The sequence below is a fragment of the Crotalus tigris genome, unplaced genomic scaffold, assembly GCF_016545835.1.
Source record: "Crotalus tigris isolate CLP2741 ecotype Arizona unplaced genomic scaffold, ASM1654583v1 scf7180000024453.458620722:586385, whole genome shotgun sequence".
NCBI lineage: Eukaryota > Metazoa > Chordata > Lepidosauria > Squamata > Viperidae > Crotalus > Crotalus tigris.
This window is the reverse complement of record NW_024100622.1, coordinates 88,363-113,141: the sequence shown is the minus strand read 5'-3', so window position 1 is coordinate 113,141 and position 24,779 is coordinate 88,363. Positions and strand designations below refer to the sequence as shown.

The 24,779-nt window shown below is 34.0% G+C and overlaps 1 protein-coding gene across 4 annotated transcripts in view; it reads right to left on the bottom strand.

Annotated features, from left to right (window-relative positions):
• ACSL3 (acyl-CoA synthetase long chain family member 3) overlaps window positions 1-24,779 on the bottom strand; it is a 64,655-nt gene that overhangs the window by 13,037 nt on the left and 26,839 nt on the right. For all 4 annotated transcript variants that reach the window (XM_039332192.1, XM_039332191.1, XM_039332194.1 and 1 more), the window contains 10 exons: window positions 19,813-20,242; window positions 16,757-16,934; window positions 11,047-11,156; window positions 8,847-8,985; window positions 6,754-6,907; window positions 6,240-6,363; window positions 5,147-5,218; window positions 2,609-2,748; window positions 2,021-2,193; window positions 1,722-1,796 (listed from right to left, as the gene is read on the bottom strand). In XM_039332192.1, coding sequence (XP_039188126.1) covers window positions 1,722-1,796; window positions 2,021-2,193; window positions 2,609-2,748; window positions 5,147-5,218; window positions 6,240-6,363; window positions 6,754-6,907; window positions 8,847-8,985; window positions 11,047-11,156; window positions 16,757-16,934; window positions 19,813-20,172 — 1,525 coding nt within the window. In that variant the 5' untranslated portion in view covers window positions 20,173-20,242. The remainder of the gene's footprint in view (window positions 1-1,721; window positions 1,797-2,020; window positions 2,194-2,608; window positions 2,749-5,146; window positions 5,219-6,239; window positions 6,364-6,753; window positions 6,908-8,846; window positions 8,986-11,046; window positions 11,157-16,756; window positions 16,935-19,812; window positions 20,243-24,779) is intronic.

Sequence of the window (24,779 nt, the reverse complement as noted above, 5' to 3'; positions counted from 1 at the left end):
TAAAATTAATCAGGATACAAAAAGACAAGGATTACTCTACAACCAATCTTTCTGGGAAAAATGGATTTCATAGAATTCCTCCTACCAAGGGTGCATATATTTTCTCTTGGCTTATGATCACCAGTGATCTATGTGCAACATTTAAGCTTTATTTTTATTAGATATATACTGTCTTTCATTGGATAGCTACCTCCTCCTCCTTTTTTTCTTTATAGCAACTCTGTGAAGTTGACAGAGCTGGGCGAGTGTGATTGGCTGGCGATTCAGAGAGCTTCCACAGTTGAAAGACTAGAACCTGGATGCCCCTGCTCCTATTCCAACACCTCAGTCTCTATACCACAATGGCTCCCGTACCTCAGCTGAAAGAGAACATCTATTGTTTCACTTTGTGCCAAATAAATATTTTAAATACCAAATTTCCTAATGGCTCCAACTTGTAGTAATGATCAGAATCACCCATATGTAGAACCATAGGGTAGCATAGAAGATTTATTGCTTTTTAAACTAAAAATGGCAAAAGTAAAAAAGTGTTCTGAAATCAAGATGGCCTCTTAGAACCATCAATCCACTTCTTATTTTCTTCATAGATGAAATTGCAACACTAACAGTGAACACCAAGAGGCTACAAATAAAAACCTGTAAGATCAGATGGACCAAAATGCAGGAGGCCAGCAGCAATAAGGGCTGGATGAACAAGTCTTCATAGTTCCTCTAAACAATGGCAGAATTCGGGTTATCCAGATCTTGGTGGGAATCTTGTTTCAGAGGGCAGACACTGCTACAGGGAAGGTGTGCTTCTGAGTCTTTATAAATGACTTTGTCATAGGTAACAATCAGCACATTCCCAAATGCTGAGAATGGTGGTAGGACTCGTTTATTAAACACTTTATTAGCAAAGTAAGATTGCTTATTGCTAGTATTTTATAACTGTATACGCTATTTTTTATGGTAATTTTTATAATGTATTCTGATTTTATGTGCTGTTTAATTTTTGTTAATTTGGTGGATGGCAAATAATCGGTAAAACTTTTATTTATATGTCTAAGAAAATTTATTGTTCTGTTATCTTCTGTTCTGTTTACAACTCTTCATTTCTTCCTTTTTATTATTGTAAGTCGCCTAGAGTAGCCTCACAATGAGATGCACAGCAAATAAATATAACTGATATTAATAGTAATATTGAAAAACAAATGTCCTTAATTCCAGAGATAACTATCAAGACTAACGGTATCAGCATTATATGAGGTGAAAAATTCAAAATCTGTAATTTTCTTTGTTGGAGGAAGAGATAACTACTGATTTTTCAGGCATTGCAATTTAATAAGAGATTCAGGATCCCAGCTCTCCTTTTTTACTTTGATGAAATAGGATTTAGGAGGCATTTCACAACATGCTGCTGGGAACTATACAAACCTAGAACAAGAAAGAGTTTGAGGTGCTAGCCTTAAACTTAGTAGGACTGAAACAGAAACTAAAACAGGGCTGAAACCTAACAGCTGTCAGATCAAATGTTGATAGCAAAATTATTGAAAATCTGCTTTATTTAGATGAAGGGATTGTTAAATCTATTGAGCTTCAGAGAGGCCTACTTTAGAACTCAGAGAAACTAAATAGAGAACCTGCACTCATTTCTGCCACTAACAATAAACCCTTTCCAGTATGTTAATGTGTTCAACTTTTTCCAAAAGAACCATCACACAATCATTAAAGTTTCTTCCTACCTTCTTCCCAATTCATCAGCTTGATTTCACAACAAACTAAGGGTGATCCCACTCTGCCTGTTGTGTAGTCCCAAACTGAAATTTAGGAAAATAAAACATAATAAAAAAAATCAGCAATAATTTCAGGAGCAATTTATTATGTCTCTGAATAACAATATGCAATGTCAGTGTTTTGAAATAATATCAACCAGTATGCTGATAACACCCAATTATATTGTTACAATCTACTAGCAATTATATTGTTACAATCTACTAGCAATTATATTGTTACAATCTACTGATCTAAAAATACTACTCACCTTCTGTTATTGTTCCAGCCCCAGAGGATTCTGTCAGGCCATAGCCCTGTCCCACAGGACAACAAAAACAGATATTCATAAACCTCTGAGTTGCTGCAGAAAGTGGAGCTCCTCCACACAGTAAGACTCGTATCTTCCCACCTAGTAGCATCCGGACTTTCCGGAAAACAAAGCTAAAAGAGAGAGGGGATGGGGATGGGAGGAAGAAGAACATGAAGAGTTGTTTTTTTTACTTAACAACATCAGTTTATCCATCGATCAGAAGATTTAACAAACTTTGCAAAATGAGGTTTCATAAAAAATGCAATTGCATCCTATACATGGCTACCAAGAAATAAATTATCCTCTTCTCAATAGAACACTCCCTAATAAGAATGCATGTTACAACCAAAGACAGATAAATAAATTTATACAATAAGGTATTATTTTCTTTTAAAGAGTCTAGTTGAAAGTAACTTTCCAAAATAAAATTACTGTTTTGTAAGTCTAACTTCTGCCATTTCCCAAATGGGCTCTTTTTAGGAACCTTGTACCTCTTCATAAAAATGTTGCTCTTTGGAGAAAAACAAATCAACCTCTCTTACCAACCTGTCACATAGTGGAGTGCTGTAGCCTTTTAAAATCTGTTCCATCTTGTAATTATAAGCTAAAATAAACAAGTTGCGCTGAAAACTGGACATTTCATTAACTCGAGTCATAACATTTTTGTAGATTCGATCCATGATTTCCTAGTTATAGAAATAAATTACATCAAGCAGAGATAAATTGCAGTGGGTTATACATTAATCTATTTACTGTAATCTGGAGGCGTACTATATGGTTTAATATTAGATAAAATCTTAGATTGCCCCAATAACTTGAACATTCAAACATATAAGAATACAATTTCAGATAAAAGGCAAAACTTTGAAACTATTCCTGCAAAAGAATGTAGTGAAAAATTATTACAAGAGTCCCATTTTTTTTTCCATGCTCACATTCACATCATTTTTCAAGGACCTAAGCACTACTTTAACATAAGGCTATAATGAGTATTTATACATTTCGTATGATTGTGAGCCTTTGAAAGTCCAGAAGAGAGAGGAAACAAGGATGCATAGTCTCACAGGGTACAGAAAACTGGTTTTTGCTTTTGTTTTGTTTTTTCAAGCAATGAACTACATGATTGTGAGGTACAAAAACTATTCTAAAGATTCTGATTTACTTAGAAAGCTTTTTTACAATGTTAATTGACTTAAAATTTATATTTCCCGTTTCCCTCTCCCTCTCTCATCGCCTGCCTGAAGTATGCTTACCTAGAAAAGAATGGATAGTGCTATATATAAACGTATTCTAAATGCAATTCAAATGTTTAAAAGACATAAATGCCTAAAATAATTTCCATACATTGTCATTAATAGAACTTCTTTTAATTAAAATTGTCAAGTTTTTCTCCTTTTTTAATTAATTACTTCCTTAACTTGTTAATGCATTAATAGTATACAAATATGAAGCATAATAAGAAAATAAGCTGCATTTTTAGTTATTCTGTAGCACCTTAAATTAATCATGTTACTTTCATGGGAAAAGACATGAACAGCTGAAATGAGAATGAAAAGCAAAAAAAACTAACATTTTATTAGCTTCTTTTAATCTGCAGTTATCAGATCTAACTAATATTATATGTTTAAAGTAATTTTATAAACTTCTTTTAATCAGTAATTATCACATTCTAATATTACATGTTAAAATAATTTTATAAGCTTCTTTTAATCTGTAGTTATCATATCTAACTAATATTACATGTTTAAAATAATGTTATAAGCTTCTTTTAATCTGTAGTTATCAGATTCTAACTAATATTACATGTTTAAAACAATGCAGTATTCATATGTAGTATATGACCATATCATACCACTATTATGAAGGTTGCATATACTTCAAGTTTTTTTTTTATTTCTGGGTGCAATTCTAGGTACTGATTATTATCTCTAAAGCCTTACATGGCACAAGATCAAATTATCTGCAGGAATGTCTCTTCCTGATGGTATCCTTGGTTAAACTGGGTACACTCCAGATTCCTTCCCTTAAATATTGCATCTAGTGGGACCTAGGAAGTATGCCATTTCTGTAGTACCCCTTATCTTGAGGAATACCCTTCACCCTTCCATATTCTGTCTTGTAGAATAAAAGCCTCAGTTTTTTCTGTAAGGCATCCGTTCATGTATCCGAAGGGCATTATATACACCCTTGGCTTTCTCTTCTCAAAAGTCAACATTCTCAATTCCCTTCAATGTTTCTTCACAAGGATTAATTCTAGTCCCCAATTATCCTCACTGTCATTCTCTGACCCTATTCTAATTTCTTCAAATTCTTCTTAAAATATATTTCCTAGAACTATATACAGCAGCTGAGTTAGATTTTGACCAATGCAAAATTTAATGGAATAGTTAAAACCCTTGATTAGTTAGTACCCACTCAATTCGATCCATGATTTCCTAGTTATAGAAATAAATTATATCAAGTAGAGATAAATTGCAGTGTGTTATACATTTACTGTCACAACAATATGTAGGAATGTTGTATGGTGATGATGCATACCAAGCCAGATATGCTCAATCTGATGCATTTACATTTTACCTGCATTTCCTAGGATATTTCCTACGATAATAACTAAGCTATTTCTTGTTCCCATCTCATGCTTTTGTCCACTTAGAATAGGGGTGTCAAACTGCTGGCCCACAGGCTGGATGCATCATGCCGAAACCACGCCCACCCCATTGCCGGCAATGGAGAAAAAGTTGCGATACATCGCAACACGTCATGTGACTTTACGAGTTTGACAACCCTGATTTAGAAGGAAAGGTTGTTAAAGACTATTCTGCCTATTAGCTCTTCTTGTTCATTTGGACAATGAACTTGGTCCTGGAAGTTGGCTCCCTTATATTCCAGGCTCTGCTTACTCAGCCTGAAACAATCAATCATTCATTATTCATGCAGTTTTAAGAAGATTCTAAGCATACAATACATAAATATGAATATTTTTCTTTAAAAATATGTTTTCCATAATCACATAGCTCACATGCTGCTCACAAATATTTTCCACATATATTAAATAATATTTTAAAGTTGCAGGCATCAACTTACTGGAACAGCTGCCATTAAAGTTGGCTTCAATACAGACACATCACCTTTACTCCCTTTCTTTATTTTAGATGACTGAAAGAAAAATAGACGAAGTAATGTGTTACCTTCATCCAATCTGCTTTTATTTGTTCACAATGTAGCATATACTAAAGAAAGAAAGGTTTTTACTATGACTTCAGAAAATAGGCCAAGAATATTTTGCCAGAAATACAAAAAAAACACTGATTTTTTTTTTTTTAGACAAATGGATTCGTAGCTGGCTGACCGGCCGTACTCATGAGGGAAGTGTGTAATGGGGTGCCCCAGGGCTCTGTTCTGGGCCCAGTGCTCTTCAACATCTTCATCAACAATTTGGACGAGGGGATAGATGGAGAAATCATCAAATTTGGAATAGCCAACACTCCAGAAGACAGGCTTAAGATACAGAAGGATCTGGACAGACTTGAACACTAGGCACTATCTAACAAAATGAAATTCAATGGTGAAAAAAGTAAAGTTCTACATTTAGGCAAGAAAAACCAAATGTACAGGTATAGTATAGAGGGTACCTTGCTCAATAGTAATAACTGTGAGAGGGACCTCGGAGTCCTAGTGGACAATCACCTAAATATGAGCCAGCAGTGTGCTGCAGCTGCCAAAAAGGCCAACACAGTGCTAGGCTGCATTAACAGAGGGATAGAATCAAGATCACACGAAGTATTAATATCACTCTACAATGCCTTGGTAAGGCCACACTTGGAATACTGCATCCAGTTTTGGTCACTGCGATGTAAAAAAGATGTTGAGACTCTAGAAAGAGTACAGAGAAGAGCAACAAAGATGATTAGGGGACTGGAGGCTAAAGCATATAAGAAACGGCTGCTGGAATTGGGTATGTCTAGTTTAATGAATGTTCCAACACTGGAAGTTTTTAAGAAGATACTGGACAGCCATTTGTCTGAAATGGTATAGGGTTTCCTGCCTGAGCAGCGAGTTAGGCTAGATGACCTCCAAGGTCCTTTCCAACTTTACTACTACTACTATTAAATACTTCCATTTTGTATTTAGGAAATACTGTGAAATGTAGGATGTCATATTTATTAAAAAAGTTTACCTGATCACTTAGAGTTTGAGGTGATGAATAACCAATTCGGCAACCATGGGTCAAACAAACAAGTTCAGCACTTAACTCTAAAACATGAGCAAGGGGCAAGTAGCCAATGTAAGTATCTTTCTCTCTGAAAATAAATTAAGATATTTGTCAGACTATGCTAACTCATTGCTAAGATGATAATAATATATTCTAAAACACATCTTGGCACACTGCATTCTGCATCAAGAAACCAAACAAAAGAAAGCATAATATGGATAAAAAATGCAAATTCTCTTATAGTATAAAGAAAAGCACATATGTCCCTAAGGATGAAGCCCAAATGCATTTAACAATATAAACTGTTTACAGTTCTGTTAAATAGTTTTTCACTGAAAAGCAACCATTCTTTCCAGTCAGATTTTCTTCTATTATTTAGTTTTCTATTATAACCTTGATTTAATGAAAGCATTATCATTATAGTATTGTAAAGAAATATAAAAGCTATTTAAACCCCTAAAGTGAATTTAATACATACCCCAAATTTGGAATCCTTTCAGCCATCCCTGTTATGGTAGAAATAAGATTACAATGGGAAATCATGACACCTTTTGGGACTCCTGTAGAACCACTTGTATACATAATAACTGCAATATCTGATGATACTGGTTTCAATTTCTGTTTGAAAGATGCTTTACAAAAAGAAAAGGTACAAACATAAATATTCATTAGATAAAAAGGCATGTGCAAAAATATTTTTAAATTGTCCCCAAATATACACATTCTAAGAGATAATAACCAATCTCCTTTTCTTGACAACAGCCAACACATTCAGAATCTTGCAAGCTTTCAGCAGTCATATTAGAATGAAAAAAATGTCTATGGAGATCAGTCATCTAGGTCATGGTTGTCCCAAAGGTGCTTTTTCAAAGGCAATTTTCTTGTTTTTTCCTTGAAGACTTTTCAGTCAGAACTGAAGAAGCTTCTTCGATGAGAAGCAAAATATCTTCAAGGGGGAAAAAAAAGTCCAGTTGCCTTTTGAAATAGCACATTGGAACTAGAAAAAAAAAAGGGGGGGGGGGTTTCCATGATATTCTTTTTATTATTTTTAAATATACTTTATTAAATTTCTGCAAAAGATAAAATATAAAAAACAAGGAAAGGAATTAAAAATAGGGAAGGGGAAGTGCAAGGGAAAAAAAAGAAAAATAGAAAAAGGATCCCTTCCAACTTTTTTGATAGTTACAAATGTAAAATACATTTAGATGAATTAACCTTTTGATCTAACATTGAATATTATACAATATTTCTATAATAATAAACAATTCTAATCATCAAACCCCCAAATTAATGAGCATGTTATTGCCAATAGATATTGGCTTTTATTGAAAATTTATGTTATTGACTTATTTATATCCCTCCTTCATTATTTTTATAAATAACTCATGGCGACAAACTAATTAAATAGGCAAAAATTTAGATGTAATATAATGCTAGATCAGTGGCAGAATAAGTGGAATAAGGGACTGAAATTCACTTTGAAAGAATCTTTTTGCAAATTGGTATTAAACATCTGATAAATTGTCAAAGATGTATAATGGTGTGTCAAAGATATGCTGGAAATGTAAGAACTCTTGTAAGAATAAGTAACAAGAAGGCTAAGAGTTATTGGGATCAAATATGTACTTTAATTCAGAGAATTCTTAAAATAAGTGTACAATAGAAATTGTAGGTATTTGTTTAAATGTGATAGATAAGCGATTGATGGAAAAAACATGATATTTTGTTTTTATATATGATAACTGGAGTAAATATTCACAGAGATGGAAATACTAATAGATTCCCACAATGAATGGATGGTGAAGTTAATGGAATTGGTAAATGGTGAAATTACGCATCTTTACTGAAGAAAAGACCATCTAGCTTTGTTTCTACATGGATACTACTTCATTTTTTTTTTGTTAAAACCAAAATAAATACTATATTCTTTATTTGTTTCTTGTGTTTTTCTTTTAAGTTTTCCTCTCTCATATCAATAAAAACAATTAAACACATTTGTTTTAGGTTTGATAAATAAGGGTTAGCCACATGTTCTTGGAAAAGATACAGACACTTTAAGAAGCTGCTAACAGAAGCTACCTGTATGCCCAAGCATGCTCTGTTAGTGCATTGTTTTCCTTCAGATCAAAGTTATCATATATCTTGATCTCTACTGATAGGCATCTGTGGACTTATTTCTGAAGGGAGCCTCTGAATTCATGCCAATTCCTATTCAAGGAACTGAATTTAACTGATATCTTCTTTTAAAGGATTGGCATAACAATTTTTTTTAAAAAAATCTAATGATTATTTGGATACATTCTGCAATGAAGCTTTAACATAAAATATATTAATTTTAATTATTATCCTCCCTTGGTTCCTCTCTTTCCCAAGGAACATACACAGCTGTTTTTCATTTTAGTCAGAATACAGGTCCTACTAGTCCAATATTGACAGCATTCAGCAGCAAGAGTTTCCAGGATCCAAATAGCTTTATTTGGAAATGTGTCAAAGACCTTCTGTCAACCTCTGTTTGCCTTTTCTATTCCATCACCATAAGAAAAAAAAATCAATTGATTGAATATTACATACTGTTTTCTGTTTTTTCTCCAATAGCTTGAACAGATGACATGGTCTGAACAATAACACCTTTTGGAAAATCAGACCATGATGTTGGCTTGCCATCCACAGTAATAATGTGACGTAGTAGAGGAATCTGAGAAACAATATTCTACAGAGAAGAAACATATATAGTGCTTAGAATCTTCGTAACGGATAGATTTTTAAAAAATCTGCTAAATTAAACTATAATCATCTTAAGAGCAAGTAAACTATAATCAGCTTAAGATCAAGTAACAGACATTAAAATATATATTACGGTACTTCACATCTACTTCAGTGCATTCTACCGCTGACTCCTTCTCCGAAAGATATTTTTAAAAACATTTGGCAGTATATTATCTGTTTTAATATATAGCAGATTATTCAAAGGTACATAAAATGCTCAAGTATGCTGGGTATCAAATTTTTGGCCCATGAAACTAATATTCAAATAAGATGTTTTCAGTCCTTTTATGGGAAAATCCTCAGATATGACATGATTTTTCCATGGTTTGTTCCATTGGGTACAAACAGATAATAACCCATTTTGTCACTTTTAAAATTTATCAGCCTTTCCCTCCTTTCCATTTTAAGTTGCTTACACTGTAGGAATGATTAATGGGCATAACACAGCATTTATAAAATAGCTGCTCAAAATTGCTTGCACTCTTTCTTTGCATGTTAAGTTATATATATTATGAACTATGCAGGATTTATGACGCAAAAGCAAAAAGATGCTTTGTTCATGTATAACATCTCTGCCACTCCTTATAGTAGCTGAATCTTTTCCAGGGATCATACAGCTGCCCTCTATAATTGCAGCACAACCCTAGAAAAACAGAATTAGATTTCAGGAGTTATATAGAGGTCCTAACAATAGCAGAGCACCCTTCTGCCTTCAGCTTGAAAAGCTGTGCAACTCTAGTTAATATGAAATGGCTATCAAGAACAATAGACAGGTGCATTATGCTCTGTCATTCATGTAAACTACACTATACCAAGCAGAAGAAATAGCCCTTTTTAAAGAGGTAAATATAATAATAATAATAATAATAATAATAATAATAATAATAATAATAATAATAATAATGATGATGATGATGATGATGATGATAATGATGATGATGATTATAAAGTTGGAAGGGACCTTGGAGGTCATCTAATCCAACCCCCTGCTCAGGCAGGAAACCCTATACCATTTCAGACAAATGGCTGTCCAGTTTCTTCTTAAAAACTTCCAGTGTTGGAGCATTCACCGCTTTTGGAGGCAGGTTGTTCCACTGGTTAATTGTTCTAACTGTCAGGAAGTTTCTCCTTAGTTCTAGGTTGCTTCTCTCTTTGGTTAGTTTCCACCCGTTGCTTCTTGTCCTGCCTTCAGGCGCTTTGGAAAATAGCTTGACTCCCTCTTTATTGTGACAGCCCCTGAGATATTGGAACACTGCTATCATGTCCCCCCTCGTCCTTCTCTTCGTTAAACTAGACATACCCAATGCCAGCAACCGTTCCTTATATGTTTTAGCCTCCAGTCCCCAAATCATCTTTGTTGCTTTTCTCTGTACTCTTTCTAGAGTCTTATACTTAGTCATCTAGGAATGCAAAAGACTATGCTCACACATTGCAGTAGACCATAGTTTGCTCTACAATAAATATTTTTTTAAAAAACACAATGGTCTAAATTCATACAAACTGTTAAGCCAGGGGTGTTAAACTGCCGGCCTATGGATTGGTTGCATCATGGAGAGGCCGCATACATCCCAGCTCCAGCAATGCAAAAAAAAGTTGTGATACATCGCGACATGTCATATGACGTGACGAGTTTGACACCCGTGTGTTAAGCCATAAAATATAGTTTACACAGCATTGTTGTGTTTCCATATCATGCTAAATTAGAACAAAATGACAACATTATTCTTTAGCACGATACATAGACACATCTAAATATCAGAATTATTTAAACATTAACTTAGGGACCACAGAAATTATTAATTATCTTTTCCTGCATACAAGCCATCCTAAAGAAGAAAGATGTTTTATATATATCTCAATCTGGAGTACAGAACAATATAACAATAAAAAACACAAAACAACTCCACAAATATTCTGACCCCACTCTTAATAAACCACATGTAACATTTTCTTCCACAATATTAAAGAAATAAAAGAGGTTTATATACCTGAGGGCTATATTTACCTTCAATTTTGTTTCCATCAGTTCCTTGCTAGTAATAATGGTTGTCACCTCAGTTTCATTTAATCCATGCACTATTGCAGGGCCTCCGAGAGTAGCATAAAGTGTGACAACTAGTAATAAAGGGGAAAGAAACAATATATTTCCTACGGCAAATATTCAGAATATTTCAAACATGTATGACATAGTGTAAATACGAACACAGTATAACAATGATTTAAATACAATATTTTGAACTGCAAAAACTTTAGAAATTCAGGAATCAAGTCCAAAATTTGAGCCCAAAATTTCCATTGCTAAGGAAGATAATTAAATGAACTCTGCCCCATATTATGCCTTTTCTTGCCACAGTTGTTAAATGAATCACTGCAGTTACACTTAGTAACAAGATTGTTAAGTGGTTCTCATTTCCCTATTAACTTTGCTTAACAGAAGGTCGCAAAAGCTGATCCCAGGCCCCCAGGACACTGCTAGTTGCCAAGAGTCCGAATTTTGATCACGTGACCATGCAGATGCTGCAATGGTCATACGTGTGAAAAAGTCACTTTTTCAATGATGTCATAACTTGGAACAGTCATTAAATGAATGGTTGTAAGCCAAGGACTACCTGTTTCACAAGCTATTCATTTTCTCACTGCAACTATGTTTCTTCAAATACTGTAAACAGAATATCTACATGTAGTCCTCAACTTATAATGGTAATTGGGACCCAAACTTCTGTCACTAAGGAATGTGGCAATAAAGTGTGATGTCATGTGTCTGCACTGGGTAGTTCTGGCAATCCCAAGGGTCCCTGTTGCCATTGTTAAATGAGAATGATGGGTTGTTAAGTGAGGACCTCCTTGTTACTTCCTGCCTGTTTACAACAAGCAAAGTCAATGAGGAAGCAGGCAGGAAGTCACAGGGAGTCTGTCCTGGACTGGAATGGATGCTGCTGCAGCCCAGCAATGTAGTGCAAGTAACTAAGCAGTGACCAACCCAGATTGGATCCGACTACATCCTGGAGCTCTGGAGATCATGTTGGGGAAGGAGAGCAGGCCATTCTGTTCCTCAGCCTCCCTCCCAAATTGGCACCTGCTTCCAGGATAAAGCCATCTGGCCTCTACTGGGTAGGAAGGCCATGTGATCCAGAGACTGCTTCCAGAAAATGATCTACATTACAAAACAACTAACTAATTGGTGGCAGTAAGTGGGGAGGAGGATATGGGACACAGCAGGGTGGAGAGCAAGACCAAGGCTTGTAAAGACTCAGTGGGACTTGGAAGCAGGTCCAAGGCCTATAGGGACTCTGATGGGTGGGAAGTAAAGCTTCAGGTGCGTTGGAGTATGGGGGAGGCCTTGGAAGCACAGGTCAGGCCATGTGTGGAAGTGAGGAGGTACTGCAGTATGGGCCTGGGTCTGCATTAGGCTCCCTCCTGCACCCAAGGCAGCCTGTACAACTGTGCAACAACTGCATTGAGGAGAGCAGGGATGGGAGGTCATTAAGCAAGGCAATCATGTGGGCACCTTGCTTAATGACTGTCATGATTTGCAACCATAATCAGCAGGCTTCATTACGGACATAAACTTATAATGATGGAAACTATGATCTTTCTTATTCCTCTTTCAATTGTTTGGCCAGTAGCACTACCCGTGCAGATCATCTCCAGACAACCATTCACTTATTCTCCAAGAACATGGGTATACAGAATGTTAGGAAAAGTGTACTTTTCAAAAGTCACTTCTTCCAGGTTAATGACAAAACTATTTAGTTTGGAAACAAGGAGTTAGGGCAGGAGGTATATGTTGTACAGAATACATAAATTGTTGTAAAGCAAATTCACATTTCTTTAATTTGGTAGGAAAAAGTACAAAATTGTTAGTTTCCATGTGCTGCTTGTGCTTATTCCAGTGACCCCTATTATGAAACATAAAACTTTCCTAGCCAGCTCTCAGCAAGCTATAGCAAAAAAAAAACCCAATCTCTTAAGTAACTATATAAACAAAATCAAGTTCATGGCCCAATGAACTTATGGAACAAAAGAGGCAAGACAAGCTATACCAGTTGCAATCCAAATTTTTGAAGAGTCTGGTCTACTGAGTTGCTACTGTACTTAGCACTGCGCTTAAGCTTTTTTCATGCATACGTGTCACAAATAAAAGTAACAAAGAACAATATCTGTAAAAGCCACTAGGTTAATATTTGTGGTTTTCTATCAGTGATTCAAGTTAAAAAGAAAACCTATGGGAAAACTATACATAGCATCAGAAGAGAGTTATTTAAGCTTGCGTAGCATCAGAAGAGAGGTATTTAAGTTGTGACAGCAAAATTTATTATGCTCAATATTTCTCTAAAGTTGGCTGCAGAAATATATAATCAGGTCAACAACTAAATGGTTATCAACCTCGAAATTATAACATTAAATACATATAGTCCTCAATAGGGACCCCAAAAAAATGCATTGCTAAGCAGTGCATCATCAAGTGGGGCATCACATGAACACACCCGATTTTAAAATCTTTTTTGCCATGGTCATAAAACAAGCCATCTGTGATCATTAAGCAAGATATCACATGACTGCAAAGTCAATGGAGATGCCAACAGTAGGTAGTTGCAAAGTTGACTTTGCTTGTCGGAAGCCAGCCTGGAAGTTTACAAAAAGCAATCACGTCACTGCAGGACGCTACAATTACATAAGCGCAAGCCAGCTGCCGTGTGCCCAGATGACGAGCACATGACCATGGGAATGCTGCAATAATTGTAAATATGAGGGCCAGCTCTCAGTTACTTTTTTCAGTACCATCGGAACTTTGAATGGTCACTAAATGATGGTCATAAGAGAAGGACAACCTGTGCATGTTTAAAAAGGATATGAATGGATAGTGTGGATGCTATATTTCCATTTATTATAGGGCTTGAATAGAACAAATATCTTGTACATTAACACAATTCTCAAACAAAATTCAGTACCAGAATCCAATCTGGGTTGGTTGCCAAGACCAGAGGTTTTTCAGTACCGATGCGTACATAATTCTCTCAAAATATCAAGATATTTTTAAAAATATGATACTGTTTTATGCTATTTTATGCTAAAAATAAGCTAGGATTTTAAAAATTAGCAACTAACAAACATTGTAATAGCAAGCATATTTATTGTGCAAACTTAAATAAATTTTAATTCATTGTATTTCACTGGTCAATTCTGACTTTAAAAAGATGTCTACGTGAAAAGTGCACGGCAATGCTTCCATCTGCCAGCAAGTAAGTCAGCCAAGTTCATTAATTTGGGATCACAAATGCTGCGTCATGCTGTGAGCTGAAGCACGTCTCAGGAACTTCAAATGTCCAATTAAATACTATCTCTCTTGTTACCTCACTCAAATCATAATTGCAAATATTTCTATACCAGATGTTTCATTGTTTCATTACATTATCACACTGTAAATGGAATCCTCTTTTTGAAAAGTTACATTTACCGAAGACAGAGAAACTTGCCAAATTTCCTCATAAGAAATATATAATATTATTAAAATACTTTGATTTCTTTCTTAGCTGTCATTTCCTTATTAACTCTCTGAGGATTTTCTTTATAACTGACACTGATCCAACACAGTAACTTCCAATGGAATTCACTATAGGGTCTGTAATGTCCCTGAACAAATATACTAGACTAGTTCAAGCAAAATATTAATTTCCAAATAAAGGGAATAATTACATATTTCAATTCCTAACTTGTACTGGACTGTGCGGATGACCTTGGGGATAAGATCAAAGAGATGCTGCCTAAGAAACAATTTAACAGTTAGGAAGGACCTACCCTGACAGATCAAGCAGTTATAGGTAGTGGTGGGAAGTTTATACTTTCAGACTTGCAAGATTCTGTCTAATGCATCCTTGCAATAAAGTGGAATTAGTTCATTTAGTTCTATTTCTTGTCTGGTTTACCTGGGAGGGCTGACATAACTTCAGTTCTCTCTCCGGAGTCAAAATCCTAAGCAAACTAAGTATTTCATTTATTTAAGTACAAGAAGAGGAATATGGCAACACATATCAGACTTTATACAGCATCAACCCATGGTTATAATTCTGTCTGAAACAGGTCAGAGTAAACAAGTCTTTTTCTCCCTCTGTTTGAGATTACAAATTCACTATTAATTTCTTCCCATACTTCACAACTGAACTATTTGGATGGAATTTTACCACAAAAATATTACTGTGGATGAGGATGTTATTCTGTATTAAGCCACATTACAATCAAACTACCTTATTCCTCTTTAACTCAGCACGTACAAAATCCAATTTTTTGCTATTCAAACACTTGCAGATTAAATCCAATTTACTTAATTAAAACACAGCTGGAGCTACAAGCTTTTAAATTATAAGAACCTTCATAAACAAATTAAAAATGCCATGTCCAGAGCTGATAATTTACTACAGACAAACTATACGTGTATGTGTGTCTTTGAATCAGTCTTAACTTCATGTGACTAATGGACAAATCCATACATTTGTCCTGGCAATTCTTTTGGAGAGCTGAGAGAAAAACTAGCCCAAAGTCACTCAGCTGGATCCCGGGCTTTAGAAAGATCTCCCAGCATGTAATTCAGTATCTTTCACTATTATACCAAACTATGCTCACAATCAAATTACTATATTGTATGTAATCCTTATTCCAAAGTAACTGGGATTTAATAAAGATTATTATTCCAGAAGTGGGCAGAAGATTGCAGGCTTAAACCATGTAGGACCCTGAAAATGAGAACGACATTCCAGAAAGTATATATGGGAAGAAAGAAAAAGCGATCTCTGTTTCTTCATAAAGATTACCATCTGTGAACTCAATACTCCTTTAAAGGCTTACCCTACTTTCCAGAATTCTTAATGCCATATAACCCAGTACTGCTCCAAGATAGAAGGTTGCCTAGCTATTAATTAGGTAATCAGAGTTATTGTAAAAATGGAACTGGGACTTTCCAATGATTATTATTCAATCAACCTCATTTTCCCCCTCATTATGTTTTTTTCTGCTTTCTTTATATAGTGCCAGATCTGGAAGAATACTACATTAAAAACAAAACGCTCTTCAATTTACTTTTTCCTTTTGCTAAAAATAGAGATCAGAATTCAGAAAACAAATTGCAAAAAGGTTATCCAGATTTCCTTTATTTCTCTAAAAGCTAATCTTCCTAAATAACAACAGTATGACTACAATTAGTCCTCGAGTTACAACCACAATTGAGCCCAATTTTATGTTGCTAAGTCAAACATTTGTTAAGTGAGTTTTGCCCCATTTTATGAATTTTCTTGCCGCATTTGTTAAGTGAATCACTGTAGTTGTTAAATTAGTACCATGGTTGTTAAGTGAATCTGGCTTCCACAATAACTTTGTCTTAAAAGGTGATCACATGATCCAGGACACTGCAACTGTCATAGATATATGTCAGTTGCCAAGCAATGGTCATAAGTCACTTTTTTTAGTGCCGCTGTAATACTGAACAGTCACTAAATGAACTCTTGTAAGTTGAGGACTACCTGTATTTGCCAATAATGTCCCGGATGACAGGCCAATCCTTCTATGGTATTTTAGGTAGGTTGGAACTATAGCTCCCAGAATTCCCAGATGGGTAGTTCTTCAAATTGTAGATTCTCTTTGAATGCCTGGATAATTATATTAAACTAGTATACACACAGAAGCACAGAAAAAAAAACCCCAAAGACTGATACTGTACTCACGCTGGAAGTTGTTCATGAAGCAAGCTTGTGCTACAATCATCCATTCTGCTCTAGTTTCACAGAAAATGGCAATGTTGGTCTTTGGTTGTTGGCCCAGCATTATTAATCCATCACCAAATGCTTTAGCTTTTTTAAAAACATCATCATATGATAACCAGTGATATTCGCCAAGTACAACCTAAAGAAATCATAAACTTTTTATATATAGAAATTATACCCACAGACACATACAAATATGTTCTGTAATTATGTATCCTGTATCCTGTGCTCTTCTTCCTCTTGCCTTTTATTTATTCCCGTGTTTGTTCTTCTTTATCAAAATTTAATTCAAGGGGGTAAAATTTATCTTTGTTGAAAATGCACCAGAAAGCAACTTACATAATTAAAACTGTTCATATAATTTTTAAAAATATGTAGAAAAAGTAATCAATTGGACATACCGTTATTTATCTTTTTAGTAAGATATCTTTCACTTTCAAATTACAAAATACAAAAATAATATATATAGGTAATTATCTATTTGGACTACTTAAGAATGGCAAATATTTAGTAACATTTCCATAGTCTATCCCTAAAAGTGTAGCACACTCTTCACTGACACAATCCAGCATACTGTAGTTATATAATCATTAAGTTCTATCTGACTTAAATACAACTTCTATGTATTTTAAACCTATCACATAGCCCGTCACAGCTAGTTCTCTGTGCAGTTTTCTTCAGTAGATATATTGTACATAGCAGCAGTAGATAAGAGATACAAAAAAAATCTAAATTTTGCTATCTGTCCAGAGTCTTCTAATTTAGAAACTGTATGCCCCTCTCCATTTCAATGTTGCAGTTTCAAAAAATTTTAAAAAGCATGCATTATTAATAAAGGTAATTTAGATATAAAATGAAAGGGATTGTTCAATGACTTACAACAGGTTATTTGAAATGTAAAAACTGATTGCAAATTTGATTTTTAAACCACCCCTCCCTTTGGCATCATCTATCTTTCCAGATAAAGAGACTAAGGCTACTGGAGCTATTGCAAAAGATAATTGTATCATTGCTTTATACCAGGCAGAGCCCTTGTCATCTACCCTTTAAATTTATTCTTCCTCTTTTAGTATCACAGCACCAACTGAGAGAGAGGCAGCTAAGCATAACAGAGCCAATCAGCTTTTAAATGCAGTATTTAGTATGCTGGTCTAACATATGCATGGACATATATAAAACATATACAAAACAGCAATCCTGTACTCTTAAGCTTTTGAAAAGGATAAAGAGATAAATTGTGCCCTCTAGTGTGTGCTACTTGCTATATCATTTAGATTAATAATAATTGCATTTAATATCATTTAAGCAGTATTATTCATTTACAAACAAGAAACTTATTCGCAGCAAGATTTAAATTTACTGTCAGATCAATCTAGTGGAGAAAGTTCAATTTTATTCAGATAATTTTATTTTTAACCCATATCAGAAACACATTGTTTTAAAATTCTTCAACACAATTTTAACACTATTGAATCATAAACTGGACATAATATATAAACATATACACTATGTTTATATTGATCATTCTTCCTAATGAGGCACATCTGAAGCCTACCTTATTATCCTCTTGACAGCAGAAAAATGTTTTTCTTTCATAGGCTTTCTCATATATTGTTAACTTCTTAATTTTTCATGTATTCTAACATATTAATTTTAAATTTTATTTTAAACTTAGTTATAAAACATAAGTTAAACATAAAGCAAGCACAAATTAGTTATAAAACTTATGTTTTATAGTTAATTATAAGTTAGTTATAAAACTTAAGTATTATAACTAATTTGTAACTAACTATAAAACATAAATTTTATAACTAACTTGTGCTTGCTCCGTAGGCTTTTTAACACCTTAGGCATGAAACCTGGTTTGATGACTTTTCATAAGTCACTCTGTTTCAGCTCAGCCCACCTCACAGGGTTATTGTTGTGGAGAAGATAGGAGGAAAGAGTATTAAGCATGCTCTCCACCTTGTTTTATAAAAAATAAAGGCAGTGTAATAAGATACTTCCATTCAAAGAGGGATACATCTTATTTACAGAGCTTGTAAGATCTTCCTTACCAAGGTTGTTTCTCAGCTTCTTTATGGTGTCCCGATTTGCACATTTAATACCTTAGAAGCTGCTAACCAATCCAAGTTTATAAGAATTATCCTTGCAGCTTCAAATTGCATCAAAAAGCTGCCACACAGTTAAGCACAGACCTGTCTCATTAAATTCTGTTTGCTCTTTTTTCCTTGTGGATCTGGCTCCAGTAGTTTTCAGACTCCATCTTAAATCAGACTGGTTAATAAGAGCTAATAGCCAACTCTAATCTTTAAGTTCCTCTTTGGAGAGATTCTACCCATTTGAGTTTGAAAATGTCAGGAATGATCTTACGCAATCTATCTGGCGTATAGCTAGTTAGTCTATCAACCCTATCTATAGTTGGTAGATTTTTCTCAAATATGCATAATCCACTAGCCTATTTCCCGCTCAGTTTAAAACTAAAATTTCATTGGGATGAATACACTATCCATCACAGTTCCGCAGGGGCATTATAAAAACATATTCAGCAGCAATCCCCAGTGACGGAATAGTTCTGGGAGTCCCTAAGAGCATCTGTGTTGCTCTGTGTACAGGACATCTCAGAAGAAATTCATCTATCCCATTTCCAATCTTGAGAGTCCATACAAAGGTAACAAATAATCAAATCCAAATCACACCAACTCAAGAATTTTTCAAGAACACAAAAGTGAAATTGTTGATTTGTTAGCAAAATATGTATTTCTTTCTCAAATTGGCCAACAAACTGGAGGTAAGAAATGTGACATCAGTTTTTAAAAAGGGATTCACTGGAAATTCAGGGACTTGCAGGTTGCTCAACTTAAAAGCTTTGATTTGCCTCACTAACCTTCTATAGTTGTTTTAGAGTATCAAAGGCCCACGGATGAAGTTGAATTGCAGGATAATGAGCTCCCAGGTCATAGAGAATAAAACTATAAATATTTCCCTCTTTCCATAAAAAAATAGACACTATGTACCTTTTTAAAAATTTTTCCAGATGGCTGGATTTCATCTTCTTCTTGTAATATTTCCCTTGTCCCCAGGAGATTCTTGTCCTTAAATTTACTTCGAGCGTATCTAAAAGCTTTATCAAGGGTATCACATCCAGGATATAATACAGATGCTAAGCAATGCAAACTATTAACAGATCTATATGCACTTCCAGGTGTGCTGTTCACTGGTTTTGCTTTAATTTGATTTGATTTGGTTATGATATATTTTGATCCAGAAAATAAATACCATGGAATAAAAGTTAAAAATGTGTATACCAAGACAGCAAAGTTCATAATATAAAGAAGAAGTGGATTAATATCATGCTTTAACTTCATTGTATCCATCTTTGAAGACTGTTACGTTATTCAGAAGAATCTGACAAGTCCTATGTATCACATAAAAACCAACGACGACCTGAAATAGGAACAAAGTATAGTGTCACATAATAACACTAAGAATTTAATAAAACAAATATTTTTATGGTGCAATTAAAAGGAAGACACAGCTGTTGTATTTTATTCCAATTCATGAATGAATTGTGTAATTGGAATTATGCAGTGTCCTTACCTGCTTCCATCACATTTATATTCCTTCCCACTTGTTACTAGAAACCATTAACTGACAAACTATGATGAGCATTTTGGCTCCAAATAAGACCAATTTTGTTTGGAAGGAAAGCATAAATAATCTTATATTATGATCTGGTTTATGATTTTTGAAATCAACCTTTATTGCTATCTTTTTTTATAGTCCTCTAATGAAGATAATATGTGGAGCTTGTGCATTATTTATATATAGAGAGAGAAATTATTTCTTTTTTTTTATTGAGAATTTTTAAGAGTTTTTACAAATAACAAAAAAAGAACAATAAAAAACAAAAAAACAAAAACAAAACACCCAACCCCTCCCAAACCACCCCCTCCATCCCCCCCCTGAGCTTCCCAGAGCTGAATATAGGCTTAATTAAAATTTTAAGAAACCTAAACAAGTTTTAACAACTTATAAAATAGTTAATAATAAAATATAAGTGACATAAACATTAAAAAGAAAAAATACTTTAAAAGGAAAAAAGAAAAGAAGAAAGAAAGAAAGAGGAAAAAAATAGGAAAAAGAAAAAAAAGAAAAAAAGAGAAAACAATCCATAAAATATCAAAAATTATATACAAGTTATAAAAAAGCTAAATGATATTTTTATATCCAATTTATGTTGTATAAAATTTATCCATTTTTCCCATACAACAAAAAATTTCTCTTGCGATTGCTCCTTTAAAAAAGCCGAAATCTTTGCCATTTCCGCCAGATAGGAAACTTTAAAAAACCACTCTTGCAAGGTAGGCAAAGATTCCTTCTTCCAATATTGCCCTACTAACAGCCTTGCAGCTGTAATCAAATTTAACATCAATATAACCTCCTTAGCATCACAATCAGTAACAATACCTAACAAAAATAATTGCGGAGTAAATTTTACCCTCCTTCTAAAAATTCTTTGAATATTCCACCATATCTTAATCCAAAAAGCTTTTATATTTTTGCACGACCACCAAATATGATAATAGGTGGCGTCCAAACAGCCACATCTCCAACATTTAGGCTGTAAATCAGGGTACATAAGAGACATTTTTTGTGGATCAAGGTGCCATCTATAAAACATTTTATAAAAATTCTCCCTTAAGTTCTGGGCTTGTGTAAATTTAACATTCCTCACCCAGATAATTTCCCAGGTATCCAGTGGGATTGGTTCACCAAAATTTTGTGCCCATTTAATCATACAATCTTTGATTAATTCAGATTCTGAATCCAATTCCACTAGAACCCCGTAAATCCTCTTAATGTGAGTTTGTCTTTGATCCTTTACTTGTTTAAAAAGATTTTCATCTTCTCTAAGCCAGCCCATATTACAATCCATCTTCCATCTGTCCACTAATTGTCTATATTGAAACCATGAATAGGTAATATTTTCATGTACTAAATCTTCCAAAGATTTTAACTGCCAATTTTGACCATCCCATCTAAGTAATTGTGTGTAAGAAACCCTATCCATTTTAACTCCTCTCCTTATCCCCTCTATCGCATGCCAAGGTATAGCCCATAAAGGTATTTTAAAATCACTCTTATAATACTTCCTCCAAACCCGAAGTAAAGAGATCCTTATAATATGTGATTTAAAAACTCGATCCACTTTTTTATTAAAAATTAAGTAGGCATGCCATCCAAAAAGTAAATCCCAACCCTCCAGATGGAGTATTTCTACATTTGTTAAGTTTACCCAATCACTAATCAATGTTAAGGCCACAGCATCATAATATAATTTCAAATTCGGCACCTTGAGTCCACCCCTCTCACGAAAATCTTGCATAATTTTAAGCTTTACCCTTGGTTTTTTCCCTGCCCAAATAAATTTATTAATGCCTTTCTGCCATTCATTTAAGTTAAGCTCATTCTTTAAAATAGGTAGCATTTGAAACAAAAAAAGAAATTTTGGTAGGACATTCATTTTAATCACTGCAATTCTACCCATAAGAGATAGCTGTAACTTATCCCAATTCTTCAAATCTTTCTGTACCCTGATCCACAAATTTTCATAATTATTCTTATACAATTTTACATTAGAAACAGATAAAGTAACCCCCAAATATTTTACCTTATCAACAACTTCAAAATCTGTTAAATTAACCAAAATCTGCTTGTCCCGGTTAGTCATGTTTTTAGGTAATATTTTAGTCTTATTATTATTAATTTTAAAACCCGAAACGTATCCATATTGATGAATCAGTTGTAGTAACTTTACTACAGAATAAGTAGGTTGAGACAGAGTAACCACCAAGTCATCTGCAAAAGCTCTTAACTTATATTCTTTTTTGTTAACTTCTATTCCTTTTATTTCCTGCGACTCTCGAATTTTAATCAACAAAATTTCCAATGTTAAGACAAACAATAACGGTGACAATGGACATCCCTGTCTTGTACCTTTTTCTATTGTAAAAACCTCTGACAAACCCCCATTGACAATAAGTTGTGCCGTTTGTTTTTGATATATAGCACCTAGAGCTTGTGATATTTTTTCTCCAAAATTCATCTCCTCAATTAATCTTAACATAAACTGCCAATTCAGTTGGTCAAAGGCTTTTTCAGCATCTAAAAATATCAGCCCTGCAGAGATTTGGTTATTCTTATCTAAATATTCTAATAAGTTAATAATTTGTCTAACATTATTTTTCATATACCTTCCGGTTATAAAACCCGATTGATCCTTATGTATAAGCTGCTGCAAAACCCTCATAAACCTATTAGCTAAAATTTTTGCAAAAATTTTATAATCCACGTTTAAGAGAGATATAGGCCTATAATTCTTTGGTAAGGTAAGATCTTGATCCTCTTTTGGAATTAAGGATATAAAAGCACTGTGCCATGACGGAGGAATCTCTGAACCCTGTAATATATTATTAAAAAGCTCACATAAAGGTTCAGTCATCTCTTCTACTAAGGTTTTATAGTAAATGGATGTCAAACCATCCGTACCCGGTGCTTTACCTAATTTTAATTGCTTAATAACTGTCACAATTTCCTCATTAGTAATTAAACCATTGATTTCTTATTTCTGATCTTCTGTTAGTTTAAGAAAGTTAGCCTCACTTAAATAATTATTTATATCTAAAGTTTGTACATTAGTATTCTTATATAATTTCTGATAATAATCTAGAAAAGATTTCTTGATCAACTCTTTCTGATACACTAATTAACGTTATAATTTATTTTATCTATAATTCTCTGTCTCTGTTTCTTTCTTAATTGATAGGCCAACCATCTCCCTGGTTTATTAGCGTTACAAAATGTATTTTGTTTCATAAACATTAGATTAGTTGCAGCTTGATCAGCCATCAACATATTAAATTGTGTTCTTAACAGCTTTATAGCTTCTTTAACCTTTTCATCTGAAGGATTTAAAATCAAAAACTTCTCTTTTAATTTAATCTCATCTTCCAATTCTTTACGTTTCTGAATCTGCCTTTGTCATACATAATTATTTCTTCATCAATTAAATTTATATAAATTTTCTTAATGTAAATAATGAAAAAAGTTTCTAATCCTCAGATACAGAGCAACTATATTTTCATTGAATGGATTTTTTTTCTCAACCCCCTTGGCATTATTTTCTTAAGTTTCTTAGTTTTTTCTCCATTCATGTAACCAGAAATACAAGAACTATATTTTAGATTTGGCAGACTGGAATACAAAAAGTATTTCAGTGGCTTAATTCATATATTGTTTAAGCAATCATCATTTTATTGAATGAATCACAGAGGCTGGGCTCATACAAAATATTAAGGCAAAGCAAATATACCGTAAATGCCGGCGTACAAGGCGACCCGGCGTATAAGACGACCCCCGTCTTTATAGCCGGGCCGCATTCCTAGAACATCGTCTTATACGCCAGAAACTACCAGTATTTCCGGCGTATAAGACGACTCGGCGTATAAGACGACCCCCGTCTTTGGCGCCGATTTCAGCGCTCGCAGAAGTCGTCTTATACGCCGGCATTTACGGTACCCAACAATGTCCTAACATATTGTTTGAAATTCCCTGATGTTATTCATCCAATAATTGGCAAAGCTTAGTTTAACATCATGTACAAATTAAATTGTTACGTTCATCTGGACAAATTACTGCCTGGGTCTATCCTGACTAAATTGTTCATCTTGCTTTTTTCTTATTACACCTAGTTATCAGTCTATAATATAAGCTACACAAAATTCCATGCCTTTTTTTAATAAAAGGTCAAAAGAAATAAATGCTCAGATTTGTGACAGATTCAGTATATTTTCAAATATGACAATGACCTTTAATTTAGAAAAAATACTATGCTACCTCATTCTAAAGGTCAGAATATGTTGTAATATAATTATAACGGTCTTAAAGTGTGTTAGGATGTTGTATGCACACATATATAACA